General features: G+C 40.0%; 1 protein-coding gene across 3 annotated transcripts in view; it reads right to left on the bottom strand.

Annotated features, from left to right (window-relative positions):
• The window catches only part of slc8a3 (solute carrier family 8 member 3), a 140,671-nt gene that overhangs the window by 107,795 nt on the left and 7,770 nt on the right, over window positions 1-25,106 (bottom strand). For all 3 annotated transcript variants that reach the window (XM_004539939.6, XM_004539941.6, XM_004539942.6), the window contains exon 2: window positions 22,277-24,144. In XM_004539939.6, coding sequence (XP_004539996.2) covers window positions 22,277-24,057 — 1,781 coding nt within the window. In that variant the 5' untranslated portion in view covers window positions 24,058-24,144. The remainder of the gene's footprint in view (window positions 1-22,276; window positions 24,145-25,106) is intronic.

Here is a 25,106-nt window from a genome sequence, read left to right as displayed (position 1 = left end):
TCAAACAAGCTCCACTTTTGTCTCTGCCCCTCATTCTTTCTTCTTCTCTCTCCATCCCTCCTTTTTTGTCTCCATTTCTTCTGGCTGCCTGCATGTTTCATTTCACCGTCACAACCTCCTCCACCCCGCTGTCCTCTTGTTGCTGCAGTTGGTGGCATGTTAAAGAGCGCTGCTAGACCAAGTTGGATGAAATCCAACATGACAGTTGCCTTGACTATTGCAGGAAGGCAATGTATTTTTTTGGAGTTTACATCCAGAAATGACAGCCTCTCATTTCCTTTGACACTGGTCTGAATGTTTTAAAGGCTTCATTTCCTATAAATAACCACTGTGTACATAGGCTGGGAACACCCTGAACTAGATTCTAGTACATCACAAGTTAACAGCAATATTTTCTGAGACTGCAATACACTTACTCTTCCAAAAAAAAAAAAAAGCCAAAGCTGATACATCATTTTAAATGTAAAAAAAAAAACAGCATTAAAAGAGTTTCACAACAGCTAAACATTAGAATTAACAAAAAATAATAAAACTACAAGACATCAAACGATGAAAGTGAAACGCTTGAATCTGATGTTGAAAAAGTGTCAGCGGCATGTTTACTCCTGCATTGCATCACCTCTTCTTTTAATAACACTCTGTAAGCTTTTGGAAACTGAAGGAACCCACTGTTATAGACTTGAAAGAAAAATGTTTTTCCATTGTTGCTCGATAAAAGATTCCAACTAGGAGAGAGATCCGAACAGAGCCGGAGGCCAGTTTAGCACCCATATTCTTTTTTAAAGAGCAGTGCTGCTGTAACATATACAGCAAGTGGTTAGACATTGTTTTGCTGAAATAAGCAATTATTTTACTATATATGTAGCTTTACCCATGCCATGTGCACTACTATACCTCACATCTAATGAAAGCCAGTATTAAATTTAAAAACTGAAATAAATAAAATGAATGAAATGTATCTGTTTGTCCATTTCATAGAGTCCTTAAATAGGACTTTATTTGCTGATGACACCAATTTTTTGGTATAGAGGAAAATTTCAAGCATCTTTTGGATACTGTGGGAAGTGAAATACTAATTGCAAAAATGTGTTGACTCTAAATCTAATTCAAGTTATCTTCACCTTTGATAAACAAAATGTATAACATTTGGAAATCTTACATTATATACCCAAAGAAATGTTCAAATGAATGAAATTGGCAGGTTTATGTTTATGTTGATAATAAATTAAATTGGAAATTGTGAATAAACTTGTGCAAAGCAAAATGTTTAAATCTGTGGTAATATTGTACAGTGTATTTTAGATTATTAACTTATTGTTAGATATATCACTTACTATGTAAATCTGTGGAGAAACAAAGATAAAAATAAAAATCATAATAATCAACTCAAATGTTAGTCAAAAGAATTTAAATGCATCATAACACACAAACAGCGCCTATGGGTGTCACGGAAATTCAACAATTTTGCAAATTATAAGATATTTCATTCTTATAATGGCTCTCTTTCACAGCATGTTTCTATCCTGTCTTCATTCGCCCTCCCTGAGCCTGGTTGTGTTGGAGGGTTCTTCCTGTTAAAAGGGAGTTTTTCCTTCATATGATTGTTGGGGTTTTCTCTGTTTTTTTGCTGATGTATTATTGTAGGGTGTGTTATTGTGATTTTTTTTAGCTAAATAATTAATGTAATAACTCAAGAAAGGGGGGGAAGAAAATGATTTATCAGTTGCAGCTTAACATCATGGTCTTTACATCCAGTGGGAGAATGTACTAATTCACACATCTCAGTTCACCAGAAATGATCTAAACTGTGCGTGACCAGTTTGCCCACAAGTTTAACACCTCAGCCCTGATGCTGTGACACTCTAAGGGACATTGGTGTGAGCAGCTCTCAGTCCAAAGCACAATTACAGGTTGAGACAGAAGTAGGCCAACATCTATAAAGAGGAAACGGCACATACGGAGGCACTGCTGAGGGCTTAAATAATAAATATGAGCAGTGGGAGGGTGAGAAGAAATAAGATGGAATTAGAACGATTCAAATGAAAAGAAATTAAGGCGATATAAAGAGGAGGAGGATGGAGAGAAAATAGAAACCTGGGTAAAAATGTGAGAAAGGTTGTTTGAAAATAGGCTTGCGGGGATAAAACAGAGAGCAGCATACAAGGGAGGGGGTGTTGGGGAGGGGGCATAAGTGAGCCAGGAACAAGGATCCCCAACACGATAAGGGACAGAGGAACTTGAGGAGAAGAAAAGGAGAGGGTAATGAAAGGGGCGATAGTGAAGGAGATTAGGCTGAGTGTTGTAAAGGGAAAGAAGTCCTGCAGGCTTTGGCAGAGCTGTGATCCAAACAGCGTAACCTCTTCATCTTTCGCCAGCTCCCTCAACATGACAGCTCTTACCGTCTTTGGACCCCAGAGGGGCAGCGCAGGCACGTTTGTTTGCCAAACTGACCCTCCTACCGACCATGCAGTCCCATTACTAAGCCTCTGGCAGGTCTGGCCTTTGACATACAAGTGGCCAAAATGTAAGCATCTCAGTTTAAAATTATTGCACAGACACTATGCATTACAGGCATCTGAATTTGTCATTCGTTACCAAACTTTGTTTGCAAACCTGTAAAACAATGCCAGTGAAATTCCATCACCTTATTAAGCTGCTGTGAAGAATGTGTAAGCAAATAGCAGCAACAGCAGCATTTATTTGGAGTAATTTCTGGCCATCTCATGAATGTAAAGCTGCATCCAGGAACGACTCGCTGGTCGCTAACGGATGTTGCAGTCTTCGGTTGCCTAGGTAACCCTCTAATGTATTTGCTACCCTGTCATATTACAGTATCCTGCACTCTCACTGGCTTCAACCGCTTGCATCGAAATTGACAGAAGTTTCTCTCGGGATCCGCCTACTTTGCATCACCATCCATAGTCATTGGTTTTCTGTGGTCTCTGGTTGTCATGTCGCTCCAAGGCGCTTAAAACCTTTTTTTTGTCTTTGGCAGCTGTAAAATGCTGCACTTTCTAATAATCCCACTGTACAGACATAGGCAGCTATTTATACAGCGTTGTTGCATGTGCATTATCGTTTTATGTTTTCTAATTAGTTTTTATTTTTACTTCATTTTGGATTTTTGTTTTTAATTCGGTTTAGTTTCAGTTTAGTGGATTTTCGTTTTAGTTTAGCTTGTATTAATTTTAAAAACACTCTTTTATTATACAATAAAGTCGTCCCGCCCCCAAAACGATGTCATATTGTTAAAGCACACTGGTTGGTCAATTAGGCATTCACAACAGGACGTACTCACTAAGGTTTAAACCTTTAAAAGCATAGTTAAATTGCATACAGGTGGTCGATGGTGACAGTTATCAGCTGGCAGCGGCTAGAAATTCTCTGCTGGCGCTTTAATTCTTATCCTTAGCTTATGGAAATGTATTTTACAATCTAAAGAAATAAAAAAGCAAACTAAACCTTATATCTGGCTACTGCTATAATGAAAATTTACAGAAGCGTTCCACAGGGCCTCAGTTATTCCAGACCATCCAGTGGGAGTTCTTTGTAGTTATCCACAGTTAAGTCAGATCAAACAAACAGAAATCAGTGAATTTCAGAAAGAAACCTTAAATAAGTTTTTCCTAAAAGTTCAGCAAACAAGTAAACAAGTGGTTTTTTTCCCCTTTTTAAAAAAAAAGGCTCTACAAGTGAATTGTGATTTCTTTTTTCTCGGGGCGGGGGGGGGGGTAAATGTAGACCCTATACGTGGGAGGCAGCTTGTAATGCTGGTGTTTTGACGTTATGTTAAAAATAAAACACGAGGAAAAGAAATTCAAACTCCAAAGGTAAACAAAACTGACAGAGTACAAACAAGCAAGAAAAGAGTGAAAAACAGCACCCCACAAACACACAGACTAAAAAAAGAGATGGCAAGCAAGTGACAAAAACATCAGAAGTGAAGAAGCACAACAGACAGGGAAACAAACAGAGTTTATCTCTATAGACAAAACTCAAGTTCTGTTGAATGTGGACCTGAAGATGTCTGCATTCACCAAAGCACATAAAAATGTGATGTCTGATTCCTGGGGCGGGCAAAGCAGACACAACTTCTTAGAATGAAGGCTTTTTAGAATGAAGGCTAAAAACACATAAAACAAAAGAGGAATATAAATATAACTCCACAGGTAGAGCCAAAAAACCCAATGGGAATTACAAAAAGGAGCTCACCCAGAAAGGAGACAAAACAGAAATGCTGAAAAAAAACAACAAGACAGAAACAGACGCCAGAGAAATGTACTGATAAAAGATAAGGGACTGAAACAAAAGACTAGACCAGAGGTTTCCTGGATTCGGGATATCTTTCTGCTGTTCAGCAAAGTTCATCGGATCACCCGCAACCTTAGCCGACCCGAGGCTTATGCTTCCTGTTCCCTGTCGTGATTCATATTGTGCTATCCAATAAATCCTTGAGGAATATAGTTATCAGGCAACTTTCCCCCTGTTGTGAGCCTAAGTGGGAGGGATTGCTGCGCTATTACCACATTCAATTCTCAACCTCTTAAGGGATGTGGCACACTGCATAGAGGATGCTTTATTTTGCACCTACTGTTGTGGGTTTGAAGCACGTGGAAAGCCCTGAGAGCAAACCTTCCCTTGGTGCAAAGCGTACGTTGTCTAATAAGTCTGCCACTCGAGTATCAACAGGGAGGATTAGGAGGAACACAAGATCTATTTCCTCTCCCTCTCTCCCACCGGCACAGACGCATCAGGGAGAAATTTCACGCATACAAACACACACACTCAGTCTCACAAACGCACCCCGACAAGCATTCAATATGTGTCGAGCATGCAGTCTGTCTTCAGCTCTGTCCTCGAGGCACCAGGGAGAGTGTTTGGCTAGCTTTTGCCTCAGGGACCGGATTGTTTTTTTCCTCAAGGGGGAAGAAGGAAAGTTGAGACAGACGGGGGGGGGAAAGGGAATTGGACAGAGAAGAGATGCATAAAAAGAGAAAGAAAAAATATTTTCCACTGATTACAAGTCTGTCTGAGCTCAGATTTATCTGTCACAAACGAGCACTAAGACACACTGCCTCTCATCAAAGTGATTCCAATCAAAAGCTGGCATTTTCTTCCTGTCTTTTTACACACAGTGTTGCTCACCAAACACAATGAATCTATGATAGGACTGTCTGAACCACACTGCCAATGTTTTTTCACCAACTTGGAAAAATAAAAGCACTCATTATGCAGCGGGATAGTCACAGGCTGTCGGTATACATATTTGTGGAGCATAATTATGGCTGGGCGATATATCGGTCTATATTTTGGGAATATCTACACCTGAGATTTAGCTGCACTGTTTTAACTAAAGTATCCTAGCACAACTTTAGCATGGCTTCTCCACTGAAATCCAAAATTAGACTATTTCTTATTATGGTGAGGTAAGTTGAACATTCATCTGTGTTATTCATTGAATTAACTGGATTAACTGACTTTCTGATGTAACAGTTTTATCTGCAGATGGTTTCCTAATTTAAACTCAGATGAATGATTTACTCTACTGCGATACATCATAGTACAAGTATTGAGCTACCCCTCATTTCTTTATATTTTTGTGAGGACAATCAGAAATCAGAAAAATGGAAATTTAATATAAAAGACAAGAACAGAGTTTGTAAAATTCTAATAAGCTTGAAAGCTAATATTTGGTATTGGCCAAAGACTGCAACACCACTGACTAAATTGTGGCTTGAGCCTCCACCTTGTTTTCTCCTTGTTTCCCTTCCTAAATGGCTTCTTGACAGCCACCCTTCCACTGAGACAAAGCATCTCTCAGGTCCTTTGTCATCCTTGCTGAATTTTCCCTCCTGTTTTGTAAGGACATAACTTTCACATACTGTTCATCTGCTGTAGTTTTTATTTTATTTTATTTTTTTAAACCTGTCACTTCTTTTTTCTCCACTTGTCCAGTTTCCTCAGATTTTTTTAACGCCACACTACACGCCATGCTGTCTGTTAAACTGCCTTTTCTTTTCTATTTTTGATAGACTGAGCTAAAGAAATGGGAACAAATTATGTATTTTTGCAAAAGGCTGTTAAAAAGTGGCTAAACATACAATTTAAAATTGATTTTTTATCAAATGATCTGTTATGTGTAGCCATAACACTGGTTCATCCCTTAAGTTAGGTTCTTTTTTTTATACTTGAAGGTACAAAGACTTGAGTAATAATGAGTGAAAAAGCAGCCAATGTCCAAAGAGGAACTTTAAACGACTTTCAGGAAGCAAAAATATATATTATTGAAGACCACGTTTTAAAAAAATAAATCGAGAAAGCAAAAGTAAAATATAAATAAAAAGTAGCTCAAAACTTTGCAGGAAACTGTATAGAACAACTATATAAATTGATTTGATCCCTGTGACCCTCATATACTGATGGATAAAAGTGTAATATAAACAGGTGAAATGATTTTATTATGTGGAATATTGTAAAATAACCAGAATTGATCATATATATGTTAAATGACTGTCTGCAAAGTAAGGAGGAACTATTGCAGTCATTTAAATTAAATGCAAAGTTTCCTCCTGAAAGGCAGTGCAGATAAAGTACTGTAAAATGATAATGTCTAAGTAAAGCACATGTGCTTAAGTGCAGAAGCTGAGTAAATGCACTCTCTGATTCTCCACCTCTGCTGTTTGTAAAAATGATCTGACAAATACAGCTGCATAAGTAAGATGAAAACAAGAAAAGGCAGACGAAATGCTAAATAATACAAAGCATGTAGATAATAAAAGTGGATGGATTCATGATAACAAAGTGCATTTATGACACAACATTCACTTTTTCTTGTTCTGCATTCTCACTGAGATGTTGTCCAGCTATGCAGTTCCTCACAGACACCAAAAAATATTTAAGAATCAATGTCTCCAGTCTTTTAAGTTAAATATAGAAAAGTCCTGCTGGCTCTGCAAAGCAAGATTCACTGTCTACCCTAATTTAGCTTCGAAACACAAATTAAGCAATTCTTTTAAAACAGCTGATACGTGAATGTTGAGGTCATGCCTGCTTTTGCACCAAAGAGCTGCTTCCCCAACAGGAAAAGGATGAAAAAGGAAACAGGAGAAATGGGAGGCAGCATAGGAAAGAGATGAAGGGTGAGGGTTGACATGCAGGAACAGGAAGAGGAGCGAGGAACTACTGATGCATTCTGGCGTATTTTCTGCTGCAGCATCCAGGGAATATTACGGAGAAATGAGTTCCCCCCCCAAAGAAGGTCCCCTGAGCTGCTCACAGAGCATGCTGGTCCAGCCTGAGAGGAGAGGAGAGGAGAGGAGAGGAGAGGAGAGGAGAGGAGAGGAGAGCTAGGGGACTGTGGACAGTCTACATGGTAAAACTGGAAAGAGATCACAACAAAAATCTGTTCGGGGTGTTTCAAGAGAACGAAAACCCCACTGCAGGGACGGTGGACTTTGGCAAGAGAAGACTGCTACAAGTTGGATAATCAAAGATGAAAGAAAGAAACACACACACACAGCTGAATGTGAGCTTCCTTGAATGCTCTGCATGGATCGCTACATTATGGCACGACAGTTGTCTGAGTTCGGGGAGTGAATAATGGACCTGAGGCTGATGCATTTCACTCACTGACCTGACCAGAAGATAACAGAGATCGACTGGACAGATTAGCAGAAAGAGAGCTACCAAAGTCAGTTACTTGTAATACAATTACATTTTAATATTTTAGCACCAACGTGCAGTTCCTCTACTGGCCACTTGAGGTCGGCTTCAAAAGTAAGCACACAGGGGTGATTTTATTTATAACTCACAGTTCAAATTTTTATAAGCCTTAAGTTTATGTAATATTGTGGAAGCTTTGAGTGACATGTCAGCTAGGCCACTAGCTCATCCATCCATACACTTCCATACAGCTCCAAAATGTTAGATGATGGACCAAGATGACAGTCAGATTGCTAAATTTGAGGTTTCCTACCAGATGTTGACAAACCATCGGGTGAAGTTACAGTGATCTAAAAATGGTAATTTACAAATTCCCATTCAAAAAGTAATCATGCCTCAGTTACACAGGCCTAGAAAGATCAGCACTCCCCCTGCTGACCTCGAGTCAGGGGAATAACCGTGTATGGTTGCTGAAGGTTGCGCTGGTCGCAAGACACACACTTGTCTGCAAATATTTGCCGTTTAATCTCAGAGCTGTACTGAAATTTGAAAAAGTGCAATACAAACTAAAGTGAAATAAAGCTGTGTCTGCAGAGCTGCAGGAACGTGTTTCAAAAGGCACAACTTTTATTTTGAAGGTCAGTGTTTTCTGTTTCCAGTTCTCGTTGCACTTTTCACAGTTTTGCTACTGCTTGACCAGTAGTTTGTGATAGTTCGCAGACAAGTGGGCATCTTCCATTCAAACTACAGATCACCACAACCACTTGCTAGCGAACAGAGCAATAGCAGGGAGGTTACTGAAGCAGCATATGGCTATTTTCAACCAATTCCATGCCAGCAACCAATCAATAACCACTCTACAAGCTGTTGCAGAATACAATATTGGACTATAAATTACCAGTTAACTGACATATAAATTCAGCACTTAATAGAAAAAGAAAGGAAACACAAGTAATAACTTAAAAACAGAAAAATGGAAGCTGTCAAATTATTCTGCAGGACTGACAGGTGATCTCTGGGAAATGAAGTACTAAAAACTCACAGCAATTAACAGTCAACACCAAAGACACCTCCGCAATAAGTAAAAAGGATGATGCAAATTCCCTGCTTCTTTTCTTTTTGCAGAAGGAAGGGAAATAAAGGTGAGAAATGTTTACAAAAAAGACCTAATTCAGATTCATTCATTCAGCTTTACTGATTCTCATCTGCCTCCGGGGTTGCTCAGTGAAGCACTTTGTATATTGGTCAGACATCAAATGCCAGTAGCCAAATTCACATATTCACCGTAGTACATTTGAACATTTGCAAACACATCCCATTCTCTCATATCCTTTTCTATTGTTCTTTAAGGTACTACAAAAATAAGACAAGAGCAGGGGAGGAAAAAAAGCTGACATCTTCTCTCATCTCCTTCAGCCTTTTGCAACCTTAGCTCCTCTCTCTGTGAGCCGTATCGATTTCTAGTCCTAATGCTGCTGCGCTGTGCATGGAGGAAGATGCTGTGAAGCGAGACTGACCTTTATCAAAGTATGCAGATGCTGGATGTAGGTGCAGGGGCAGCAAGGGCACCTCCACTGGCACCACAGACCGCCGCCCTGGCAGGTAGGGACCAAAATGGGAGCAGTGACCTGTATTGACCAACACTACTCTCCGTCCCCTTTTTTCAAGTTCAAATCTACATCCAGACTTACACACAAAAAAAAAGACATCAACAGCAGTGTAAAACTAAAGAGGGGATAAACACAGTCACATTTAGAGATGAAGTGACGGGCAGAAAAATGAATTAGTATTACTAAAAAAAGAAAACTATATAGTCTCTTAAAAAGCTTTTTTTCCAAGACCATTGAATGAGAAGATTGCTCCTTATGAGGTCCAATATGAAGTATTAACCTGATTAAATGCAAACTGGCATTTCTGATAATGTCACTGCAATTGATTATTAGGAGAATAATTCATTAGGTGCAGTCGTATAGCCCTTTCTTATCTTAAAGATCTTAAAACTTTTGCCTGTATGCAAGTTTGTTGTATTTGTTTATTCTTCCAGTATTTAAAGTGTGAGAACACATGGCTCTGTCTTTGTCAACATTTTTGAAAAGTGCTCTATAAATAACTAAAAGCTAAGAGCTAGCACAGCCTCCACAAGTCAAAATTGAAGCAGTAACGGTCAAAGCGTCCTGACTTTTATAGTCCCTGTGGGTAAAGTATCATCCATTGTGCTTAATGGTAAACAGCCTTCGACCTCCAGTTTACCACTTCCACACTTTCAATAAAAATGTGCAGCTTCCAAATCGAAGCATAAAACAACCTGGAAACTTTTTATTTTTTTTATTTATTTATTTATTTTTTTACAGACTTTAGAAAAGTAATACTTCTCTAAAAACTTTACTAGATCATCATGGACATGTTTTTAATATTCACTCTTTTTTGTCTTGCCATTTCTGCTGACATACTTCCACATGTTTTTATGTCAAGCTGTAGATATCACAGCCAATGAAGAATTCCCACATATCCTACTTGTCACCTCTAGGAGGCCAACATCAAATGTTTTTCCCAGCAGGCAGTTCCTATTTACAGCACATGTTATATGACTGAAGGCAGCCTCAGAGTGCTTGAATAGTCGACTCACAAACAAGCTCGCACTAATTAAAGACACATATCTAATACCGCAGCACGCTCAGGTTTCAGGCTGCATATGATCATAACATCAGCTATGATGTTGCTGTGCTGAACAGGATGCGTTTAAGGAGGATCTGCGTTATATATACTACAAAATCATTAGTATTTTGTAGTATTTGGTAAGAAATAAATGTACTGGACACTTTTTCACTCAGTAAGTCCTGGGATTATCTGTTATTAAAACCTAACCTGCCATCAAGAGTTTTTGGATATCTCTATAGATAAAGGGACATCAGTATGACTACACTGCAAAAACTCATTTCAAGCTAAAATATCTTGTATTAAGTGAAAAAAAAACTGCCAGTGGAACAAGTGAAAAATTCTTCTGGCAGTGTACAGTGGGGCAAAAAAGTATTTAGTCAGCCACCGATTGTGCAAGTTCCCCCACTTAAAATGATGACAGAGGTCAGTAATTTGCACCAGAGGTACACTTCAACTGTGAGAGACAGAATGTGAAAAAAAATTCCATGAATTCACATGGTAGGATTTGTAAAGAATTTATTCGTAAATTAGGGTGGAAAATAAGTATTTGGTCACCTCAAACATGGAAAATCTCTGGCTCTCACAGACCTGTAACGTCTTCTGTAAGACGCTTTTCTGTCCCCCACTCGTTACCTGTATGAATGGCACCTGTTTGAACTCATCATCTGTATAAAAGACACCTGTCCACAGCCTCAAACAGTCAGACTCCAAACTCCGCCATGGCCAAGACCAAAGAGCTTTCGAAGGACACCAGGAAAAGTATTGTAGACCTGCACCAGACTGGGAAGAGTGAATCTACAATAGGCAAGCAGCTTGGTGTGAAAAAATCAACTGTGGGCGCAATCATCAGGAAATGGAAGACATACAAGACCACTGATAATCTCCCTCGATCTGGGGCTCCACGCAAGATCTCATCCCGTGGGGTCAAAATGATCATGAGAACGGTGAGCAAAGATCCCAGAACCACACGGGGGGACCTGGTGAATGACCTGCAGAGAGCTGGGACCAAAGTAACAAAGGTCACCATCAGTAACACACTACAACGGCAGGGAATCAAATCCCGCAGTGCCAGACGTGTTCCGCTGCTGAAGCCAGTGCATGTCCAGGCCCGTCTGAAGTTTGCCAGAGAGCACATGGATGATACAGCAGAGGATTGGGAGAATGTCATGTGGTCAGATGAAACCAAAGTAGAACTTTTTGGTATAAACTCAACTCGTCGTGTTTGGAGGAAGAAGAATACTGAGTTGCATCCCAAGAACACCATACCTACTGTGAAGCATGGGGGTGGAAACATCATGCTATGGGGCTGTTTTTCTGCCAAGGGGACAGGACGACTGATCCGTGTTAAGGACAGAATGAATGGGGCCACGTATCGTGAGATTTTGAGCCAAAACCTCCTTCCATCAGTGAGAACTTTGAAGATGAAACGAGGCTGGGTCTTCCAACATGACAATGATCCAAAACACACCGCCCGGGCAACAAAGGAGTGGCTCCGTAAGAAGCATTTGAAAGTCCTGGAGTGGCCTAGCCAGTCTCCAGACCTCAACCCCATAGAAAATCTGTGGTGGGAGTTGAAAGTCCGTGTTGCTCGGCGACAGCCCCAAAACATCACTGCTCTCGAGAAGATCTGCATGGAGGAATGGGCCAAAATACCAGCTACTGTGTGTGCAAACCTGGTAAAGACCTATAGTAAACGTTTGACCTCTGTTATTGCCAACAAAGGTTATGTTACAAAGTATTGAGTTGTATTTTTGTTATTGACCAAATACTTATTTTCCACCCTGATTTACGAATAAATTCTTTACAAATCCTACCATGTGGATTCATGGATTTTTTTTTCACATTCTGTCTCTCACAGTTGAAGTGTACCTCTGGTGCAAATTACTGACCTCTGTCATCATTTTAGGTGGGGGAACTTGCAAAATCGGTGGCTGACTAAATACTTTTTTGCCCCACTGTATGTGAAAATCTTCATTCAGCAAATTTTTGAGCTTCCAATGGGTCCTGGAACCTGGGCTAAACAAGTGATTTGATTTAGTGAAGTGATTCACGACCTTACAGGTTGTGCACTTTAAGCATTTCATAGCATGGTTACCCAAAGCACCGTGACTATACTTGCAATCATTGGTTGTTGGACTCACAATGTCCAGTTGGAGATTATTAACATATTGGCAAACCCATTACAGCGATTTAATTAGTCATGGGGGTAAACACAGATCTCTGTCTGAACTTAATTTCATAAAAATCAGCTTCTTCAGTATTTTATGGTGTCTTTAGAGGAGATGATCATCAATCTGGACCAATGAACCTAAAGACTGATACTGTCATGAATCGCTGTGCGGCAGGCAGGAGTTGGACCCAAAATGCAGGACTCACAGACTCAGGGGATGAACTCAAAACACAGCTTTATTTGCTGGCAGGGAAAAAACATACAAACTAATCTAAACTGGGGAAACCACAAACTAAGAACTCACAGAGAGACACAGGGAGATCCACACAGCATGAGGGACGACGCGACACTGACTCAGAGAAACACAGGGTTTAAATACACTGGGAAGTAACGAGGGGAATGAGACACAGAAGGAGGGCACAGCTGGGAGAAATCAGGACTGACGAGACAAGCAAAGCAGGACACATTCATATAAGACACGGAACTTCAAAGTAAAACAGGAAGGATCACACAGAGACGCGAACTTGACACAGTGGAGACAGCAACTAAGAAACACAGAGACATAAACCATAAGGCAGAGGACTCTAAGAATCGAGAGACACAGAGGGGAACTCAAACATGCAGACACAGACTACACAGAACAGAGGGGACACAGAGAAACATGAAGGGCAAGGGATCGAAACTAGAAACCATAAAATAACTCACACAAGTACAATATTACAAACATCACAAGGAACTAAAAACGCTGGGTCAGGGGACCCAGGACCATGACAGATACTGCACTCCACAGCAGCCATTTTCAGTCCTATAATTCTCAGAAATTAACCCTTTTTTAATGAGCATTTTACTGTAGTATGCATAATAGAAAATGTTCACATGGCTACACAACAATAGCGTTTATCTTTTTTTTTCTTTTTCTTTTTTTTTAACTGCTCGCTTATTAGTGCAATCTGTTAATTTTAGCCTCTAACATTAGCTGATGAGAGTCATTTTCAAGTGTGTGACACCTTAGAGTAAACACATTCTTGGGGTTAATTAAAGGAGGCATTTTTCTGAATTATTTAAATTTTATTATTGCTTTGAATACCTGCAGATTTAAGGTGAAATAGCCCTACAATGCATTGCTGATTCTGGTCTCTGAAAGAATTACTGTTCTGTTGAATGAGCACTTAAAATTACAACGTTGCACTATTAAATCACCACGTATGAATAGATCTCTATAGCTATGAATAGTCATCTGTTATAGAATGAAAGCAAATTGTAAATTAGTGCAGGGTGCCTTTGTTAAAACATCTGCAGCTCTGACAGTCAAATGGGTCAAACTGATGCACTTACTTCCATCCTAACTCCATTAGGCTGGAGAAGCTGTCAAAAGCTTGGGGAGCCTGAATATACAATCCCAGTCAGATTTACACACTCTGGGGGTGGAGGATGGTTGGGGGGGGGGGGCTCAGAGCTGGTGACACGCCCTGCACTGAACTGTGTTATAAATAAGCTTTAACTTAATTGCATTTCCCCAACTGAGAGAAACAAACGCACAGGCAGCATATTTATTACCACTAAACCTGTACGTGATTAAATGTGTTGGTGTGTGTTTGTATGTGCGTGTTCCTCTACGGTATTTGTAAGTAAGACCAAAGTGCAAAAGGTACACTAAGTTGGCAGAGGAAATGTTTTCATGAATCTTTTGCTACTGTACATCTGCGGTTGTGGTTAGAGCCTGTGTGAAACATTTGTTTGGCCTTCGTTTCACTATTTTATACTTTTTTGTAATGTTATCCAATCGTTCTGATTATTTTTTCTTTAATAATAATAATAATTATTATTATTATTTTTTCTTTACAGCTCAGACTCTCATCTGTCCTCCAGTAGGCTGTTTCCAGAAACTATTTATATCATATTTTTATTATTTATGACCTTTCATGACTGTGACTGGATGGAGGTGTAGCCCTGTATTTACCTCCAGCCAACTGGAATACACCTTAATGAATAATGCAAAACCTATGTAAAGAGCGCTCCTTTCAACTTAAGCTAATACAGCTTCTATGAAGCGAAGACTGACCCTTGATGGTAAAAGGAAACATCTAACTGCACCAATTACCACTCAAAAAGACAAATTTTCTGCATTGCAGCCACAGGTAGGTTAGCTTTAGCATAAGTTTTGCTGCGCAACACAACCACTTGGAAGGAACTGAAGGAAAAACTGCCTCCAAAAATTAATTTCAGCCATTCCAGATGTAATTTTTCATCCTCATGAAAGCTCTTTACAGACTATTTAGCTGCTGACAAACAGGCAGAAATACCCTTCAATGCATCACTTGTCATCTTAGCACACTGCAAAGCAAACTCTAGCTATAGAAGTTATGTGCATACTCACTGTGGCACTGGTCACAACAGACCACTTCAAAATTGCTTCATCTTTCTAGGAAGATGGATGTTTAACAATTTGTCATCATAATCTAACCCAAAGCGTCTTGCTCTTCTACAAAGAACTGCTACAAGCACTGGGGGCTGAAGCACAGCAATTCGTGTCGTGTTGTGTGATTCCCAGATTATTTCCCTAGTGTCACAATTAGATAAAAAATCTTTGTCTCCTGCAGAAGTTTCTTGGCTGGATTGGCATGAAACTTACAACAAACACTTGTGATTTGCAGAGGACGCTTCACTGACTTAATTCTTCAGGTGAATATTCATTTAATGAGAGAAATATTTCTTTATCTGCAAAAAAAAGAAAAAAAAGAAAACATGGAATGGAAACACCCATCGTCCCCAAGAGGATGAACTCTAATAGTATTGGTGACCTGTGACCTTTTCAAAGGCCCGCCCATAACTACTGATTTATTGGTGACATGCAGGTCAAGACTTAGATACACAGGCTAAAATTGGACTCAATTCGGGAGCAAAGATGGCTGATGTAAGCGCCTTGAGGCGACTTTTGTTGTGATTTGGTGCTATATAAATAAAATTGAATTGAATTGATGTATTATCAACATTGAAATTTCTATATTTAGAGCAGGGGTCCCCAATCCCAGTCCACGAGGACCGGTGTCCCGGCAGGTTTTAGATGTGTCCTTGATCCATCACAGCTGATTTAAATGGATAAAATACCTTCTCAACATGTCTTGAAGCTCTTCAGAGGCCTGGTAATGAACTAATCATGTGATTCAGGTGTGTTGACCCAGGGTGAGATCTAAAACCTGATTTAGAGCAAGCTTCACTATGAAATACAGCTATAATATAAATACCTTTTAAAAAATATCACCTTTCGAACCAAAAACGGACTGATGTTAACCTACACGTGAGGAGAATTTTTCCCCCAAGGAGGAGGTAAAGCTGAGTGGTCAGCAGGATGAGGATCAGTGTGGACATGTGTTCTGTCAGTCATGGCACCCAGAGGGGGTTACAGCTACACAGTCCTTAGATATTAAGGAAAAATGTTGCATGAGGGGATTTAGGGGAGGTGGGCATTCATCTCCTTATGAGCACAATGCAACCCCCAATGCAATGTTTTTCATACAAAAATATAAGGCGAGTTTACAAGCACAGAGGCGTGCTCACAGAGGCGTAACTACAGTGGCAATTACTGTAGGTGATTCAGGTCTGTCTGCTGCACACCACTCATTTGTTTATTAATCTTTCAGTGCCTGGTTAAACAGCCGTCTCTCCGGGGGATGGAGCATCTCCACTTCACAGCTGTGTTATCTTTAATGGGTCAAAGGAAACAGAGGCCTACATTTATTATTCTCAGCAGCTTAATACCAATGGCTCCTGAGCTAAAGATAAGAACAGCCACCCCTCAAAGACACAAATGAGGGGTCACAAAGGTTTACTACCAATTAATATTTCAGTAATTTTCTTGATTATTCATTTGTCAAAACAAAAATTCAGTCGAAGACTGAGAAGTCTGAGGTGTCTTCTTCAACACACATGGATATTCAGGTCAGGGAAGCAGCCAATAGTCATTTTTCTTTAGTAATTATTCAAACTCAAGGACTTGCTTTGAGGATAGCTGCTGAATCAGGAGATGATCAACCAATGTGAGGTTTTGCAAATACGTGAGCATAAGATAGTAACTTGTCCATCGTTTTGGACTGTGACAGTTACGCTGACAGTCTAGGATCAAGTCCATAAGGTCTCATGTATATAGGACTAGAGACTGGACTGTGACCATCAGTATTCCCCAACCGGTTGTGAGTGATTGGTGGAGGTTGGTGACTGCTGAATGGTAGCGATTGCTGGAACCACAGTAATGCAGGTTTACAGACTGATCAGAGAACCATCTGTCGCTAAAGTAAATTTTTTATTTTCCAACGAGTTGCCAAAAAACTCCTTTTGATTGCTTGGTTTGCTTGCATATGGCTGCAGTCATAGTTTGAATTGAAGTGACTTATTTCTCTCCAAACATTGCCCAGCTGCTCTCTGAGCTGTGGTGAGACTGTGTGACATAAATTGGAAATGGAAACCATGTGCCTTAAAAGCAAAAGTTGTGACTTTTGAAACATGTTAGCTGCACCTCTGAGGCATAACTTTTACTTTAACAAGGAACTTTCTTTATTTCTGGTTATATTGCACTTTTTCAAGTTTTACTATAAATGCCGGCAATCACTGGTTTTGTGCCACATTAGGGCTCCCAAATTTCTTATTATGTTCATCCTAATCAATTAATTAATGAATACAACTGCAGCATTCACTGATCATTGCTTAATAATTATTGATAAATAATCATATTTCTAACATATATAATTAAACTTAATATAATCAAATAATATAATTGATTAAATTAAATAATTATTAATTTAAATGAAATTAATAATTTAATAAATAAATTGTTGTAACATTGTAAATCAAATACATTTGGATTGTATTTGGGGTCTGAGTGTTGATTAGGAAAGATTCTTGACTGTTTTTATTGGAATTTTTTAATCAATTAATTCATTAGGAAAAAAACTAAAAGTGATACAAATCAATTTATGGTAATGGTTAGCTGCAATTATAAATGAGAGATGTAGCTACCCACTGGTCTGTGAATTCCTTTTATGAATTTCTGAAATGTGCACCAGTTAAATTAGCCAAAATTAATAATTTATTAGGAAGCAATCTTGGAGTCAGAAGTTACTGAGCAGTTTTGACCACCAATTTAAGAGGTATAATATAAGACGCTTATGTTATCTTGATGAGATTCATACCAGTTGGCTTGGCCCATAATTACTGGCACCAATAACTGAACTATGACAGCTATTGTCCAGCTAAGAAGTGAAGTGATGTATTCCAGAGTTCCAGATTAGGACTCTAATACATTTCCAGTCTGGTTGTTAACAATGGGACCAAAGTATGTCAAAAGAGATTGAAAGTCAATGCCTCATAAAACATGAGGAGAACAAAAGGAAGAGTGAAAGAGTGGAAGCACTATGTGGTCTCATTGCCCTATAGGGCATCAAAAGTGCCCTGCTCTTTAGACTCTGCCCTCACTCGGCTCGGCTGCCACAGTTACCAATGAATTAGCGTCAGGAGCGTTTTTATATGCATGCCAAACAGGGAATCCTCCTGCAAAATGGAAATAAACAGAAGATTCCCATTTTTAAATATAAATGTGAACGCAAAGGAGGGAAATAAATTCAGTATTTTTTCATGTAAAGAGCATGAAAATGACCCTGGGGAGAGCTTTCAAGGCAGTAGAAGAAACATTGTTGTAATTATGCCTTTAGTGAATATTCTACACATTCATCCCTTTTGTTTTGTACATGGAAATGTTCTCATGAATCTTCTGGTATGCTTCTGGATGAAGCTGTCACTTCCACTGTCTTTTTCTGTCTCTCTGTCTTTTTTATGGATACACACCGAATCTAATTCATCACTACCCAAGTGTAATTATGGAAATTTCTGGAGATTTGTTGGAAGTTCTGAAACAGCAGTCTGCCATTCTACAAAAGATCTAATAGTCTCTGCAGAGAGGAGCAAAAATTTTCATATTAATACCGGAGCGTGTTGATGCTTTTGACAATTTTCAATATTTTAACTGCTTAACTGAAAATTCATTCAACATCTGTCATTACTGCATACAAGTACATTCATCAACACTGACAGTGTTCAATACCTACGATGTTTCAGGATGTGCTTTCGCAACAAAAGTCTTATTTTGTAGCCTTCACTTCTGTACAGACTGACACACGTTATGTCTATATAACTGCAGGAAAACTGACTTTTTATTTGCGTACCATATAATTCCTTCCTTAAAGTGCACAGCCTCTTCTTTCCACTGCCAGTGAAAACCTCAGAGTTTATATTTATCACTGATTTAAAAGCCAGACTATGATTTTAGAGCTCGCTAAAAGAATCAAGGGTTGACTTTTTTCACTGTCCTTAACCTTTGCCTCACAATTCATTGCAAAATGTTGACACAAATTTTCACATCCTGGGTGCATGTATAATAGAGTAAGGCTATGTTTCAGAAGGTGTTTTGGTAATTTATTTAGCTCTTTCTTAGTTTAAAATTAGTTTGAAAGAGATGGTGCCAAACATAAGGCCCATGGGCCAAACGCAGCATGCCAAAAAGGTCCTGTTCTGTCAAACTGAGGGGCTTTGCAAAGTAAAAGAAATAAAAAAGAAAATGTACTGAGATTTCTGATGTGGGAACAATAAAGCACAGGAATGGAAATGCATGGACAGGCGGACGCGTTTCTAGATCACAACAAGTTGCTTGAATCATAGAGACGTAAAGTACAAGTGCTGATGAGTAACAAAGTGCTGATCTGATATCTGGATCAGATATCGGACCGATACTGACCCAAAAAGCTGGATTGGCTATCGGTGACAATGAGCCGATCTATTCAGTTCAGTTTTATGCTGTTCCGAGTTTACTTCATCACTGGAGGGCGGGAGCTATCGGCAGAGTTAATGTAGCATGGAGGAAGCTAACAGCAGAGGGACAGCAGTTTGGAGGTATTTCACGCTGCTACACCAACAGCTTCTATCTGTATGTTTGCAAAGATTTTTCACTTCACTGCAAACTGTGGTCAAAGTGAGCTGACAAGAATGAAAAGCTCCAACAACGGGATGCTGTCTCTCTCTCTCTCTCTGTCTCTCGTCAGTCTCTCCCTCGCGTGTTTATTTTACTACTTACATTCAGTCAGAGAAGAGAGTTGGGTGAGTGCAATACTTGTTGTTGAGCTATTTATGGTGTTGTCAACAGTATTAAATATTATTTCACTTCAGTTGTCTCCTGAGGAGAAAGTGCACTTGTGTCACTTCAAATGACAGCAGTTTGAAATGACACCAGTGCACAATAATGCAAATAAATTACTGTATTTATCCTGGGCCTGTTTTCATTTATTATTTCATCAATAAATACAAAAGAAAAAAGCTCTAAATTTATATTCTTGGATATATTTATATTTGTGACTTCCAAGCTGTTTAAGAATGGTTCCTAATCTCTTCCTGACAGCCAGATTATTAATATGATATAATAATTAATACTGACACTCGGTAGACAGTATTGGTATCAGATCAGATACCAATTTTAGAGTGAGAGTGTTCTGTGAACTGCATTGCAGATATAATACCAGGAGAGTAATAATTAAGTGACATAATAAGACCTAATGGTTAATTATTGATAAATGATTTTTTAAAGGCCATTTTTTGTTAAATATACAAGTTATTACATATTGGTTTTAACTGCCAAGCCAACTTGACCTTAAATTGGTCTGCATGTGACATAAGAACTAAAATTACTTTAAGTTAACAAAGCGTTAAAAGTGTTTCCATTTTGCAAATAAAGCCTTTCATTCTGTTACACGGGACTTTTAAATCTGATAATTTATAATTTAGCTACAACTAAAACACAAAGAAAGAAACAGTTAAAAATCCACCATCATGTAAACCCAGATTGTTCACCCCATGCGAAGACAGATGCTATAAAGAGTATTAGTGAGCTTTACAAATGCTTGTTAGGAGGATTTAGTTAACATTATAGAGAGCCTGGCTCGCTTATCAGCCCCTTTTCCAGTGTTTATGCAAAGCTAGGCTTGCAGGCTGTGGCTTTAAGCTACATGTTTCGATTAAGGGTAAACATTAAAAAGTATAAAAAGCATTCGTTTAATTATTTCAACATGGATTCTCATTTTTATACCTGGCTTGTTTATATTGTGAGATTGAACGCATCCAATATATAATAACGAAAATAGTTTGGACCATTTTAAAGAAACGTTTGCTAATTCTGCTTCTAACACATGACTGGTCTTTATCAATTTACAGTGTTGTGCACTCATACTGAAGCTGTGCCGCACTGTAAGAAGCTCGCAGCATGATGCTCAACACAATGAGCAGATCGATACGCTAACATTCCCTCACAATGCCGACAGCATCACAGCAGTCTCTCTCCGCATTTCTCCCTTCTAACTCCCTCAGCAGCCCAGCTCCAAAAAAGCATCTCTCACATAAATCAAGTAAAAGCCTGAGAGCTCAACGGGCCCCAAGAGCATGGTGATCACCCCGACCCCCCGGTCCCCTGGGCTGCCTCAGCCCTCAGGAACCCACAGCCTGGAGCACAGTCCCTGCCAGTCCGCCACGGCACACTGAGTGGGTCCTGATTGGCGGCGGAAGGGAATGTCACAGATGCATGTCACTTTGATTCAGTGCCTGCAGACCAATATGTGAGAGGCAAACGGATGCAAGCTGTGAAATAAACAAATCAATATTTTTTAAGCCACTGTTTTGTGTACAAGCCAGTATCCTAGAGAACTGCTTTGTATACATCTTTTTTTTAAATGCAGCAGTGTCATACAATATATGGCCCTGATAGAATTTCTGCTACAGTATGGTATGTTGGTGTTATTGCAAAAACCGCCAAAAATGCCCACTCATTTGTAAGGCTATGTGTTTTTGGGGTTTTTTCCGTTGTTGTTGTTTTTGGGCAATATTGTACACAGATGGTACAGCTGACAAGGCTACACAACACACACAATTTACGTAATTGTACTATCTAAAATAAATTCAGGGTTTTTTTGTTTTGTTTTTTTAAATCGGGGCTGCCTCATGGAGGAATCACACCTACATGTCTCATCATGCTACAGTCTACCTGCTAACCTAAAACAATGCCATGTACGAAGATTTAATTTTCTCTTCTAATATCTGTTTCCATTCGTGCTTGCTGAAGTGGAGAGACACGGAAACAAAACCAAAAAAAGGAAGTGAGCAAAATCCCAGAGTTTGACAAAACAAAAACAGCAAGGATTAGAGACGAATTCGTGTGACGAATCCAAAAGTTGAATCCCTTTTGCATGCGACACACACGCAGGATTGCTACCAAAGCACTGTGATGACAGCAAAATCTCCTGACGGGAAAACAAGGGGATATAGAGTGCACGCTCAGATGAGAGGATACATCACCCAACCATGTAAAGAAAAAAAGGCATTTAAAGGTCACAGCTTGATGAGTGCAAGCTACACATGAACAGGTTATCAAAGTATGCTCCAAACTAAATGATGTCAACAGGCAAAGAAGACAATATCTCTTTTCAAAGCAAATGCGACGAGCTTCTCACAGCCTTCTCGCAGACTGCTGAATATCTTTGAAGCTATCAAATAGTATATTATTTCTAGAAAGGTACACCGGCATCAAACTGAATTTCAAAAGCAAAACATAAATCAGTGAGTTTAAACTAACCCAAAATTATCAATGACTCCTGGGTGCATTTCATTTTGAATAAGCTTGCTAACTAAAAATACCAAAAACACAATAAGAAAAAGCAACTCCTCTCCAACCACACATAGAAAATGTTGGTGCCTTACCAGGTTTCATCATTTTTGAACTCAAGCTCTCCGTACGTATCTTCAAAGTCCTCTCCTCCTCCTTTAGCAAGTCCCTCCACAGTGCGATAAGGCACGATGACCGTCCCCCTTGCCCCAGAAGTCCTCAACACTTTGACTTCCATGATACCGATGCTCTCACTGACATGGGCTGAGTTACTCTCAAAGGTGAAGATGCCTGAATGATCATCGTCCAGAATGGTCACAGTAGCCACAGTGGGGAACCCCAACACCGCCTTTGGATATGGGAGACTGTTGGCAGACAACACCTCATCCTCAGTTTCCAAGACGCGCAGATTACTGAGACGTACAAAGAAGTGCTCGTCCTCTTCGAAGATGTCATCATCTATGATGCCAATGCTTATTTCCTTGATCATCTCTCCGGGTTTGAATACTACCATACCCTCTGTGAACTCATAGTCTGCCCCGGCATTAGCCGAGCCATCCTCCGTCTTATAATCCACGTAGATAGTCTTATTGATGTCGCCTCCTTTTCTGGTGATGGTCAGAATAACGGCCCCGCAGTTCTCGAGGCACTGGTAAACAGCAGGCTCAAAAGCGATCCGGGAAACATACTCTTCTGGTTCCTCCACGTGCACCTCCTGCACACTGGCGCTCTTTTTCGCCTGTTCTGCTACGTGTTTTTTCAGGATATTTCCAGCTCCGGTCATCATGCGCGTAGCTTGAATGCGGTAAAAGGCACGGCTCTTTTGCTGGTGCGAGAGAGCGTAATAGTTGGCCATCTCAACAAGCTGATCCAACTCTTTCTCCGGGTGCTTCTGCTTCAGGTCTTTCAAGATGCGAATCATATCACGTCGGGACTCATCTACCTCTTTGCTCTCAATCAGACCAATCAGATTGCTGGTTGCACCTCCATCCATGAAGTGAGAGTTAACCATCTTGCCGTCCATTTCAATCCCCTTGGAGCGTTCGGTCTCGGTCTCAATGATGACACCCCTATGTTTTTCAGTGCGGTACTTCTTGTGCATGAACTTATAGAAGAGCAGTCGTCTGTCTGCCACCCATGCGAGGAGTACACATATGGGGAAGAAGGCCAGCGTGACTAGACCCTCCCAGACTTGGACTTCATTGGGAGAAAAAACAGCCAGGATCATGTAGAGCCAGATGTAGGCAAAGATACTCCAGCCTGCAGTGACAAAGAACACTCTGAGGTGCTTGACCTTTCGTACCTCGCCTTGGGGGATGACAGACACGCAGAGGCCAATGATGACAAACATATTGAAAGCTGCACTGCCAACGATTGTGGAGGGCCCAAGCTCACCAGATTTGAATTCATGTCCACAAACTTCGATTACAGAAAGCATGATCTCAGGAGCCGACGAGCCCAAGGCCATGAGGGTAAGGTTGGAGACCGTTTCATTCCACACACGGATCGTGGTGGTGGTTGTTTCCCCATTGGGCCTTTTGATAACAATTTCTCTCTCTTGGGAGGTGATGACCTCAATGGCGGCCATAAAACGGTCAGCAATGATGGATACTCCGAGGAACATGTAGATCAGTGCCACGAAATAGACAATGACCCGTGCAATCTTGTCTCCCATGGAAGGATCCTCGGGATACCAGATGGGCAGGATAATCCCTGTATGACACTTTGTGTTCCCTTTGCAGGTGCCATTGCTGGGGCTGAGCAGAGGGCTCGGAGTGGTCCGGGCCTCTGTACAAAGGAAGGCTACAGCCACAGAGACCAGCCCCAACCAGAGGCAGGCTGAAGACCCTGGTTTTACAGGCTTTGAGCCCTCCATGCACCCTCCTTCGTCTCAAGGGTCCTTACCACACTGAGAGTCGCTCTGGGATCCAGCACTGGGCTGTGTCTTTCCTCCACCCACCACCTAAACACACCAGACAGAAACAACAGATATTATACAGTTTATTACAAGAATGAAAGACTTTATTTTCAGCCTTACAAAGCAACTGTCTCACATTGCTTTGTAAGCTTTTTTTTTTTTTGCCTTGAATATTTTTAGTACCAAATAAATATTATTGTACTAGAGTACAGTGCATTCTCAATAGTTGCGTAATAATTTAATATTTAATGTAATGACATAATGGAAGGAGTATCCAACCTCAGGGTATTTTCACATCGTTTTAAACTTCAAGTGGTACAAGTCTGCAAGACTGTGTTTGCATTTCACAGGGAGAAACAAACACGAACTGAAGCAAGAAAAGAATTTCTTAATTTTAAATGAGCGCAAGAATTCAAATTATCCAACCATCCTTCTGTGCGGCTTAATTGGGTTTCTCCTTTCTACTTCAAACACCATTTTCATGAGATCTTTATGTTATCTCCGAAAATGCTCAGCGATTCAGGTCGGTAAATGAATATGTGAGCAATGCAGACAACATTCGTTTAATAAAATTACAGCCTGCGGGCTCATTTCCAATCATAAACTTTATTTTGATTTGAGATGTGGATACATGCAACAAATAATGTGGATTTGAGCATGATTGTCTGAAATCTCTCGGGTAATACACAGCTCTGAACCGAACAGCTCGCTCAGCAGGCATGCAATGTTGCCAAACTAAGCACTGTCCAAAATGTCGCATTGGCAAAAAAAACAGCAGCAGGGAGGCAGGAGATTGTCAAGAGGCAAAGTGAAACAAAGGCTACAGATGTCCCATCCAAATTCATTATACACTGAGCCCTAAACACGCACTTACCACTTCTGCAAGAGAGAGCAGCATTACAATAGCAATGCAGACACTGTCCAAATTCATAAAAGCCCTAGCTAAGCATTTTACGCACCTCTTCAGCTCTTATGAGATACAACTCGACCATCCTTCTGATACCAAC

The sequence above is a fragment of the Maylandia zebra genome, linkage group LG19 (genome assembly GCF_041146795.1).
Source record: "Maylandia zebra isolate NMK-2024a linkage group LG19, Mzebra_GT3a, whole genome shotgun sequence".
Taxonomy (NCBI): domain Eukaryota; kingdom Metazoa; phylum Chordata; class Actinopteri; order Cichliformes; family Cichlidae; genus Maylandia; species Maylandia zebra.
Note: the sequence above shows the minus strand (reverse complement) of the source record. Positions and strands in the feature narration are given on the sequence as shown.